The 12,033-nt window shown below is 35.0% G+C and overlaps 1 protein-coding gene across 1 annotated transcript in view; it reads right to left on the reverse strand.

Moving 5' to 3' along the window:
* Positions 1–2,156: 2,156 nt before the first annotated feature.
* Positions 2,157–12,033, reverse strand: part of LOC133522395 (mucin-4) — an 81,320-nt gene continuing 71,443 nt past the window's right edge. Inside the window, exons 4-10 of the mRNA XM_061857720.1 lie at positions 11,154–11,392; positions 9,308–9,384; positions 8,660–9,029; positions 8,386–8,516; positions 5,652–5,801; positions 4,165–4,322; positions 2,157–3,582 (exon numbers count right to left, since the gene is read on the reverse strand). Coding sequence (XP_061713704.1) covers positions 3,462–3,582; positions 4,165–4,322; positions 5,652–5,801; positions 8,386–8,516; positions 8,660–9,029; positions 9,308–9,384; positions 11,154–11,392 — 1,246 coding nt within the window. The 3' untranslated portion in view covers positions 2,157–3,461. The remainder of the gene's footprint in view (positions 3,583–4,164; positions 4,323–5,651; positions 5,802–8,385; positions 8,517–8,659; positions 9,030–9,307; positions 9,385–11,153; positions 11,393–12,033) is intronic.

A 12,033-nucleotide genomic window follows, 5' to 3' on the forward strand; every position in this document is an offset into this window, starting at 1 on the left:
TATTTCGTCTAGTGCCTATGGTTACAAAGACAGGTTTGCGACTTTGTACTTCTTCATTGCTTATCTTATCAAATTTATAATCCAAAACAACTAACTGCCACAATGCATAATGGAACAAATACATTTTATAATTATTTATAAAACAGATACCCCGCATAGAGTTAAGATATCTAACCCGTAGGCGCCTCTAGGGTAGCGCGTAGGAGCTTTTAATTTGTCATCTTGTGGGATAAGTTGGAATTAATAACTTGACATTGACAACTGACGCTCTTAGTTAGTTTCAGCAAGCAGAGGTTTTAAAAAAGCGGCCAAGTGCGAGTCGGACTCGCCCATGAAGGGTTCCGTACCATTTATGACGTATTAAAAAAACTACTTACTAGATCTGGTTCAAACCAATTTTCGTTGGAAGTTTGCATGGTACTGTATATCATATATTTTTTTTAGATTTTTCATTCCGTTATTTTAGAAGTTACAGGGGGGGGGGGGACACACTTTTTTTCACTTTGGAAGTGTCTCTCGCGCAAACTATTCAGTTTAGAAAAAAATGATATTAGAAACCTCAATATCATTTTTAAAGACCTATCCATAGATACCCCACACGTATGGGTTTGATGAAAAAAGATTTTTTGAGTTTCAGTTCTAAGTATGGGGAACCCCCAAAATTTATTGTTTTTTTTCTATTTTTGTGTAAACATCATAATGCGGTTCATAGAATACATCTACTTACCAAGTTTGAACAGTATAGCTTTTATAGTTTCGGAAAAAAGTGGCTGTGACAGAATCGGACAGACAGACGGACATGACGAATCTATAAGGGTTCCGTTTTTTGCCATTTGGCTACGGAACCCTAAAAATCAAAGCACTGTTCTATATCACAATATGGTTCCCAAAAGTTGAATTAAGTAGCAATTTTGAGGTCTGTCTCTAGATACAATTACTCAAAGTTAATAGTAACATCATCGATACGAATGCCTGCTTTCTTGATTTTCGTTCAATAGAAAATAATTACGCCTTAAAAAAATATTTTTGTACAAAAGCTAAATGCATCCTTCTCAAAATGCGCAATTTTATTTTTGATCGAACTCATCGCTTATTCTTTTTTTGTTACAACTTACCAAACATTCAAATTCAAATTCACACGGCACGCACAGCCATCTCGCTCCCGCGTACGCCCAGTGAGAGTGAAAGAAGAATCAGGGCTATAACGGCTTCTTGTTCGCAAAGTACAGTAGTCATTCGTTGGGCAATGCATTCATTTATAACAAGTTACCTGAGACGATGCTTTAAGATTACCCTTGCCAGCTCTTAAGAATTACTTAAAAAAGTCATTGATGTTGAAGGCTTATTACAGAGTCGAGGACTACTTGACAGACAAACATGCATGGTCCAAACCAGAAACTGTAAAAACAAGTAGCAATTAAAATTATTGTATTGTGTATATGTAAAATCATTGTATAGGTGACACAGCTCAGGTACTCAGCTTATACATAAATAATAATAATGAATATAAATAATAAATATATATTCTTTTCCTTTTGTAAGAATTCGATATGTTTTCTGAAAGATTATTGAAAGAGAAAGATATTTGTATGATTTGATATGACATGTATATTTTTTAAATCACATTTCTATAAAGAAAAGTAGCTACTGTATGTAATTGCATGATTTCTATAGTAATCTAACTTATATTTTTTTCTTATTTAATGCATATTAATTATAAGATGTAATGTTTTGAAAACATGTGTCCCACCGAGTTTCTTGCTGGTCCAGGTTGGGATACCCTCCTCCAATTGAAGGGGGATTTAAATCTTCTCGGGTCAGAGGTGTAGGGTTAGAGCCGGTGTAGCTTTATTTGACGTTCATAAGCGCATTGTAATATGCTTACTTGAATAATAAACTATCTTTATCTTTATCTTAACCGCGAAAATCGATGTTCGTCAATTGCGGGCATTTTTCTCCATCACTCTAATTACGTCTTAGTGAGAGTAAAAGAGAAAAGCTCCGTAACTTGCGAATTTCAGTTTTCGCGGTAAGCCCCCTGAATCCACGGGGCCTTAAAACGCCCTGTGTTGCCCTAAAATTGACCCAGGCTCTCTATAAAGGTAGGTTTATAAGTAAGCAGATAGTATTAGATAAAGAATGGACAAACAAGGAAATATGTTTCATATTTATTAAGTCTATATACTCCAGGGTCTTAGAGGTTAAATTTGTATCTAATTCTAATAAACTAAATTAAAATACTACATGTACAAAAATGGTTTATATACATCAATTTTCATGCAGGTGCGTACCCAGTTGTCTAAAAGATAATAATAATAAAAATGGATTTACAATAAACATTTATACGATGACATTATAACATTGAGACACGTAATATGAAGGAAACCTTAGTTTTAAAATATTGTTACGAATATTGATAAGTTATTTATGATTAACCGATGTCTATTTATACCTAGTTAAATAGGTAGGGACACAATAATTGTATGAATAGGTACGAACAATGATCTCTTTGATAGTAACAATTTTTAAAATTGACTGTTATCAAGGGGTAAACACTTAACTAGGTAGTGAATAGAAGTTGATTCGTCGAACGAGTACGGGGCCAGAGCGATGTGGCAGCCACTTACAGTCTACGCGCCAGCTTCAATGATTCAACAATACAAGACCATCCGATCCATCTCTTCTACAACATCGAAGCTCATGCGCACCCCGTACACAAGCTCAAACAACTCACGCGCTCGTGATGCGCTCGTTAACTACTCATAGGTGCAATCTAAGCACTTCCCATGAATATTTGGCACAATTATGCGTTTCACGCTTGCATTCTATCCACAGGCGCTCCACTACTTGTCTGAGCAAATATAGGTATGCATAGAGATATCTACAGAAATAATTTCGTTATTACACCGTCTTGTCTTTACTTACATTATCTTGGTGAGTACTTAATGCTACTTATTTACATTTCACAATCAGTCGTAAATATACAGTTACGAAAAATTTGGCAGCTAAATTCTTTATTAATCGATTAAATACGTTACCTCGAAAAAATGATTTCAATTTAATATTCGTGGCACTGTTTTAATACTTTATAGGCCGGTCTAAAAAGCTTATGTATAGTAATATATAACTATGGATATCCCAATTCGTACTGTAAAACTTTTTAAATTGTTATTTAGTAGTAGGTATATTTTGAAGAGGTCGATTTTGGTGCTAGGATAATAGTTATTGACCGCCTGGAACTAATAATTACAATAAATAAAGAGGATGTCTATGGTAGAACGGGATGAAACTTACTGACTGACAAAGGAGTCGTCGGGTTTATGTCCCGATGGTTCCCAGAACTAGTGGACATAACTGTCCTGGCTATAACATAAAATCAGTGTGATCAATACATGAAAGGGGTATTGTCAAGATTGAGTCAAGAGGTCTCTTATTTAAGGAGTGGCTCCAAGGGAGATATTCTAGAAGTTGGTGTCGTAGTCGGAGCGCCGGCGCGAGTAGTGCGAGCGCGGGTACTCGCCCGTGTACCCGTATACCTGGGAGCCGCCCGTCTGCCCGTAAATCTGCGATCCGCCGCCGTAGCTGCCAACAAAACAACGTTTCAGACTCTTTGTCGCCGCGCTACGGCGGTACAAATATGGATTCGTGTTAGTTAAGCGCTCAGTAAGCACACACACAGACACAAGTAAACCTTAATATGATACTCGTATTTGGCACTTCTTGAAAATGAATATAAACTAATAAAAAGCATTAGGTCAAGTGTTGAAAATTTTATAAATAAATATAGGTACTTAAATGTAGGTACGTTTTATTGTCATGAAGTTGATCTGTTTTAAAATTTGATGTTTTAGTTCCCAAAAGTTATGTGCAGATTCGGTGAACAAGTCAAATGTATTTGAGTAACCTCTCCCAAAATTACTTTTTATATTATTTAAATGATTAGAGCCAAAAACATGTACTCCTTAATGACTGCTTCACAATAATCTCTTCATAGTAACCTAATATACTCATACTCGAATATACTTACATTATTATGGACTTATTAAGGAGTAATATTATGAAAATCAGTCTACAAGTGTCACACGCCGCTTAAAAATAAAACTGCCTAAGAATTACAAACTACAAATGGATTCATCATTATTTTTCCTTGTCTTTGCAGCTCACCCGTAAGCGTTGCCTCCTGCGCCATAGATTTGCGAGCCGCGTCCAGAGTCTGGCGTGTAGTGCTGCATGTACTTCTGCAGCTGCGGCGTCCACTCGGAGCGCCACGAGTCGCCCGGCGTCGGGAACGCCAACTGCTCGATGAACGCCGTCGACATTCGCTGTCATTAAAAAAATAGTATAATGGGTACGTAATGGTTTAAGTTAGTAAAAATCAAAATATATTTATACTACTTATAAGGATTACCATTGTTTGTCTAACTGTACGTACTAATTGGGAGCTTATGGGACACATACTTTAAAAAAATGTCTAGTATAGACATATTAAACTACATTTGTCTTAGTAAAATATAAAATATTCATTGATTGTATAAGATGTGTAAAGTTTAAAGAAAGCACCGTGTCCCCTATTTGATGGCTAAAGAAGAAGGCGCTGCACGGCGCTATAGATTTTGTTTTGTAATAACTGAATTGATATGTCAAGTTTTGGCACGAATTTACCTATAGTGAACAGAGCCGTACAACGCTATTTACATTAAATATAAATAAATAAATATTATACAGACATTCTTACACAAATTGACCAAGTCCCACGGTAAGCCAAGAAGGCTTGTGTTGTGGGTACTCAGACAACGGTATATATAATATACAAATACTTAAATATATAGAAAACATCCATGACTCAGGAACAAATATCTGTGCTCATCACACAAATATATATGCCCTTACCGGGATTCGAACCCGGGACTATTAGCTTCATAGGCAGGGTCACTACCGACTAGGCCGGACCGGTCACCAAAAATTACATTACATTCGTGGTTAAACATTCATAGCTCTTAAATTCATATATCCTGTTTTCAATAACATTTATTGTGTAAATGACCACGTTAGCTTAAAATCGAATATTATTTATCTATTTGTTCTACTACGCCCTTACCTACCCACTTTTTTTATTAGATCACTTTCCCCATCCGTGTTTATCTCATAAACAGCTTATTCGATATATTTTAAGAATAATGTTTACCCCATAATCCCCTAAATTGTATAACGTGACGAGTAGGTAATTACGTTATGAAAAAGCCCGAGACTACTGACTCACTTCGCAAACCCTTTCCCAACCCCTTTTTCTTCCACCACATTCATCATCCCTTCATAATGTGTAGCGTAAACCGTTATTAAATACTTGATAAGTTACAGCTGACAACCAAGGACGGTCTTTTTCATCCTTATAATCAAGGAATTACCGACAAGTAATGCCAACTAATGCGTTAGAGCATATTATATTGTGCTCATTAAGCAATCTTATTTATTTTCATATTTTAAATAATGCCAACATTTATACAAGAATGTAGTAGACTTATTAGAGTATATTTATTTTAACTATGATAATCACAATAGTTGCAAAAAACGATATTGAGTCACACATTGATGCCTATCATATTTATATTTAAAGAAGTTGTTCAGAAGTAAAAGTATTTTGTGGCATTAACCTTTCCTGAAGGCAAATAAGGTAGATCACGTTCCTTCATTTGGTGCATGTCGTCGAAACCTCCCATGTGACTCTTATCCAACTCGCGCAGCATGTCCTCACTGAGCGGTATGGGCTGCTTGGCTTTGGAGCTTTTCTGCCGATTCACTAACTAAAATACAAACATTATGTTTTAACTATTTTTTTATTAGTTGCTTAGCACTGAGGGTCATTAAAACAAATGAAACTGTATTACGACGGCCCACAAAAATTTATTTGATGTTTCGGACCACGGGCCGCCGGCGAACCACCAGCCGGCTATTCATTATTTCGAATAGCTTTCATGACGCTGCTAGTATAAAAAAACATTAGATACCTGGAGGCCAATTCCAACGTACGTTTTGACATCTAATTATATTTAAATGATGTCAGTTAGTAATCATTCGCGCGCCCATTTCGATCCTACTTGTCCGTTCATGTATTGGCATGAGCGAGAAGCACAGTCGAATGATAACAAAATGACATATATTAAGAGGATACGGGAGCTGAGATTTAAATATTATGGGTGAATATATCCGTCACGCTAATGGAAGCGGCTCCTAAAACTAGTGCGCCTTATCGCACTAGTTTTAGGAGCCGCTTCTGTTCCTAAAACTAGTGCGATAAGGACAACGCCAGGTTAGGGAAAAATCCTGCGTAGGTAAATCTGCACCAAAAGATGACCGGCCCCCAAAAGGTGAACATTTGGCCTTAAAATCGATATAATTAAATCGTGAATTATTTTACGCACCTAAGGGTATTTTTTCCTAACGCGGCAATACTTTGCCGAGGCTGACATTTAAACTCCCCTACAATTGTGCGTGTGGCTGAGAGCGGTCGTCAAATGTGCGGTCCACGCCAAAATAGCCATTTATATGGAGATCCTAATAAGATTAGCGCTTCAAAGTATAAGCTTATAATTGCGTATAAAACTGAATTATGCATTTACTTACATGATTTTACACAGAAAAGATTCTAGACTAATTCCTCTAACGGTTTTGTTATCAAGTATTGCGTATTTTATCTTATTTTATTAAAATATTTGCAGTTCTAGTTATGGTTCCAATATTGTATGCTTAAGCCAATAGATGAACGGCGGTCAACTTTTGGGCAAGGGCTTGTTTTTTAAAAGGTAGACGCATAATTTATGTTTTAAATTGATAGCTGGCTAGGCCTTGATTTTTTGACCAAAAGATGAACAAAGCTTTTATTTATTTAACCCGGTTATTTCAATTTTCGACGTGTGCGAGGGAGCGGCAACAGTATCTTGCAAATGATCGCGGACAGGTTGGACTGGGCCGTCCTCGGCCGTTTCATAGATCTGCATGTCATGAGGATGCCAAGAGATTCATGAGGCTGTGGATAATGGAATGGTAATTTTATAAATTTAATGTTCTGTTTTGTTTGCATCCTTGTTACAATAGCCTAACATAGTTATTAAGTATTACTAACCATAATATGGAACCTAATGTATTCTGAAATAAATGATTTTTTTTTAATTTAGTATGGGCTGTTCACCTAAAAATCTTATCCCTAAAAGATGAACTATGATAATTTATTAGTTCGTCTTTTGGGCTCAATTCCAATACATGCATTTCGCATTAATTTTGATAGTTCATTTCTTCAATACCGTGTCCAAAACTTGAACTAAGTAATTTGTTCGTTCATGTGTTGGGTAGCATTTTCAACACTGAACAATAATGTTTAATTGTAAAAATAGTGAATTTTATATCTTTAACCGGTAGCTTAATTACTTTTTTATATTATTTACAACTACAAATTTAAAAATAAAAAGTGTAGAACTTAATTCATTGAGTCGTTTTAATTTATTTGAGGATCATATTTTCTTCTTGGAGAAAAATTCCACCTAGGGCATTTTTTTCTCCTCCTGGCACAAATAATTTAAACTGCGATTTTATAGAACTTTATTTCGCTACCGATTATAATAGCTCAGTGGTCAGAATTTAACAAAAGGGACAAAGTTACACTATATCTATACTACCTATAGTTCATTGTCGTCCAATATTAGGGTACTTGATTTTGGTTTTATACTGGTTCAACTTTTGGGGTCAAAACGTTCAGAGATAGGGCATTTTGCCCTATTTCATCATATAATATTTTTTATAAAAATACTGAATTACAATATGAGCATTTGGAATAATTAATTCTAATCTAGATTATATGCTGAATCATATTAAAAAATTAAAGTTGTTAAAAATAAGTTACAATATATGTAAAAAAAATCTAAATTTGGGGTTGTCGCTTAACTGGTCATCTTTTGGTGATTTCACCCTATACATTTAAAAAAAAACGATGTTTCGTACTCGACTGTTCCCTTCTCCAAAAATTTACCAAATATAACGAAATGTTGAGATCTAAATGGTAATTGAAAATGAAATTATCTGTGACGGACTGTTTTGCTTTTCAGTCTAATTGATATCAGTTTTGAATACCATGATTTTCTTTGCGTTATAGTAAATTAGGCTGTTTTTGCGAATATTGAAGTGTACTAGCGCTTTAAGAAACAAAAATATCAAAAAAAACAGTCAAACACATATATTAATAATAATAATGTGTTGAAAAAATTATTGCTCTAGCTTCAAAAACTACGGAAGAAACAGTCGAGTACGTTTGTATGGAGAAATGACCACTCCTGTTGCCTCTTATATTGATGCCAAAATGAAAGTCTTCAAAATAACAAGGAAAATGAAACTTACAACGGTGACACCAAATATAATGACAAATAGTAAAGATGCCATCGCTATAACAATAACTGCGATTCCCCACTGCGGCAAGAAGGATTCCTCATCTGGGATGACAAGCGTCGGTTCCTCTCGTTTTGGCAGTACTGAAATAAAAAAGCATGTCAGTTGTTTCTTAATCACTATGTGGTTACTTTTGTCAAATATTAGTCAGCGAGTGAATAATTTATAATCAATATGACTAGCAATATTACTACGAACGATAAAACATTAAATTATTATAACAAACCTATGAATTCCGTGTACGCAGGATCCATAACGAATTTACCAATTTCTAATTTCCCAGCAGATTTGTCGATAGATTTAGTCATCTTTTCATTGCTTTTCTTCATTCTATCTTCATCGGGTTGATCACCCAGCATCACGTCTGGGTCCAGCTCCTGCGGTTCCTCAGGGACGGTCTCCATGACGGAACCTGGCTTAGCCTCATGTAAAGATTTGTGAAAGAGTTTCTTTAATTCTAACGTGTCCACTCTCTTTTCTACATCATTCAGCTCGATGAAATAGTCCACGAGTACGGAACCTTTACTGAAACCGTCAATCCTTATTCCTTTGTACCATTTGCTGAGAAGGTTAGATTTCGAGTATACAGAATTGAGCTGCAAGAAATTATTATGGTTATTAGGCATATAATATAGGACTTGCATAATTTCATAGAAAAAAACTTTACTATGTTCATACATAAGGCTGCTTTAAATAAAGTGGTAAAATGTAACTGCAACGAAGCGTGATTAATTATTAAAGTAAGTGGTATGATATAATGGATCATAACTAGTTAATTTTGAAATTTTAAAATGAGTCAAGGTTGTTTTACTATACGAGTATTATTGCTTTTAAAATAAGTGGAGCACAAAAAGTGAGTAGCTATAATTTTTACCTCTTGTTTTACTTCCTCGGCCAATCTTTGCCATTCTTCGGTATGATGGTCTAATAACTCTGGTACCCATGTTACGCCTGAAAAGAAATAATAGCAAAATGACTCTTACATTATTAATTTATTGTATAATACTCGTATTATATACTTTCTCTATTTTCGCTCATTATGTTATATTATATATTTAACTTTATTCCGCACATTATTGTATTCCTATTGCAAGTAATAGCTATTTGCCTAGTATTGTTTTGGGTTACCGCGATATTTATTCATGAAATGAAACTAATTAAACTGATTATATCGCGTGTTATGGATACATCCCGATGCTTATAGCGTTCGTGGTCATTGGGAGACTGAGGAATAGTTATTTGTACAACAAGAGAGCAAACTTTGATATTTCATCGAGTGCTTGTTTTGAGTCCCGTGCAAGCGAAAGATTCTATAATACTCTCGTGAATCTAATTTAGAATCTAATAATAATACTCGCTACGCTCGTGAATCTAATTTAGAATCTTGAGCGTAGTAAGGGACTCAAAAGCGCACGAGATGTAAATAACTTTGATCTCGTGTAGTACACAAAAAATTTCACGTCAGTCAGCCATCAAAAAATACAACCTGAAAAAATGTAATCCAGACGGACAGAACACTATTTCACTCATGTTTTCTGAAGGTATTCTAACAATTAACTTTAATTACCGCAATAAAACAAAACGAAAGAAATTTCAATAAAACAATACGAAATTTAATGAATTAACGAACATCAATTGACAGTTCATACGACAACTTTTTTTTGTAAAAAAAAAACTTTGTAAGATACGGTCCGAATTGCGGATACTACTATTTGTCAACTATAGTAGAGATCGTTAAAAGTAGTTAAGTAGAATTATTTACTGCGTAACAATTGCGTAAATTTGTATAAGTTCATTGTTTTGATTGTATAATAAAATACGTAAAATATGGTGTTTTATTAAATTTTAAACTTTTATTTCATTAATTAATTATTACGAATGAAGACTCGTAGGGTGTTTTGGAACGATGCGGTCTGACTTATTTCGGGGGTCTATTATAAACCGTCTATATACCGTTGAATTACGTATGCAATTTTTTTGTCTCTTTCTCTTTGCTAATGACGTGAAAGGGATAAAGAAAATAGAATCCAAATATTTCGAACTTGTATTAGGCCCCGCACGTTGAAATGACATTCGAATCTAAAGGTCACTTGAATGTTATTTTGTCTCACTCAGTGAGCAAAATGCGATTTTGCTCACTGTTTTTAAGCAGCAAATTACCCTTGTTCGAGCTGCTGACGTGAAAAAATATTTTCGTCTTTGTCAATATTACAGTGTTTCATACTACTTACATAGTAATCTGTTTAATAGCATTTTATTACGTAACTATTAGCCACCTAACTCGTTTCATTGAGAATGACGATAATAAAGGTAAATTACCTATATATAGATGAAGACCAAATTTTTTTTACATTAGAAATAAGCGTATCAAGGTAAGCGACCTTGTCGTGTATTTTTATTTAAAAAAAAAACACTATTGAAAAATAAATCACAGCAAATGTGTCAAAAATCATAAATCATAAACGATTATTTACATTATTTTGCTTACATAAGTAAAAACATTTTTTTTAAGCGTTTTTCAATATAAGTTTCAATAAAAAGACACGTCAAGATTGTTTACCTTTTTTTCTAATGCTAAAAAAATTAACTTTAAGTTCTAGTGTTTAACGATGTATGGTAGTTTTTTAGATGAAGAATTAGGAGACAGATAGCCCTACGTATGAACTTGACATAAATGACAATCATTTCTTAGTAAATTATTGTAAATGTCTTAAACATACCGGAAACAATTTTGATAGTAGCAGCAATATCACATTCATGGCGGCATACGCCAGGAGTGGTGGAGGGCGGCGGCGCAGGCGTCGTCGTCGTGGTGCTGACGACGCGGCGGGTGGTCGGCTCGGTGCTCAACTCGGGAGAAGGACTGGTAGCTGTCGCGTTCCTCTGAGCCTCCAGCAACTTTTCAATCGAAAACGGTGTCGTAGATGGAGTGGGCCAGCCGGTAAACTCAGTTGATGCTCTACGATATGAAGAAGAACCGTGAACAAGTAGACAAAATAGCCTTATATAATATTTAATATGTATTGTTTTTTAATATATTTAAGAGATGCATTTAGTAAGTAAAAGAAAACAATGTACGAGTAGATTGTCACTAAGGCACGAATCGAATTTGTCTCGTACCACACAGAACGTTTGAAAAGCGTTAAGGTGCAGTGAGTTCTGTACCCCTAGTGTAACTTTGATCGACATCATAACGTGACGAACGCGTTTGCGTTAAGTCTCATTTTGTATAGGATTTTGAGTTTCCAAAACGTCCCGCTTGGCGCGCTCTTTCGAAATCCAATACAAAATGAGACTAAACGCAAACGCGTACGTCACGTTTGGAAATCGAATTTATTTACACTAGGGGTACAGGTCCTTATCAAGACGCAGCTCGTTGATCATTAGGCGGACGGAAGTGCGTGCGTGCCGGGATCTTGGATATCATTGTTATAGAATTTATACGTTGTTTTATTTTACAAAAAAAGTAAATGATGAGTTCCATCAAAACTAAAATTACGTATCTTAGAAGCAAATCTCACATTCATTCACATTTTATGTACGAGTGGCTATAGTGCATAAATTGTTAAAAAAAATTAATGGTAGGTATGTTTTAGACCT

Source organism: Cydia pomonella, chromosome 1, assembly GCF_033807575.1.
Source record: "Cydia pomonella isolate Wapato2018A chromosome 1, ilCydPomo1, whole genome shotgun sequence".
Lineage (NCBI taxonomy): Eukaryota > Metazoa > Arthropoda > Insecta > Lepidoptera > Tortricidae > Cydia > Cydia pomonella.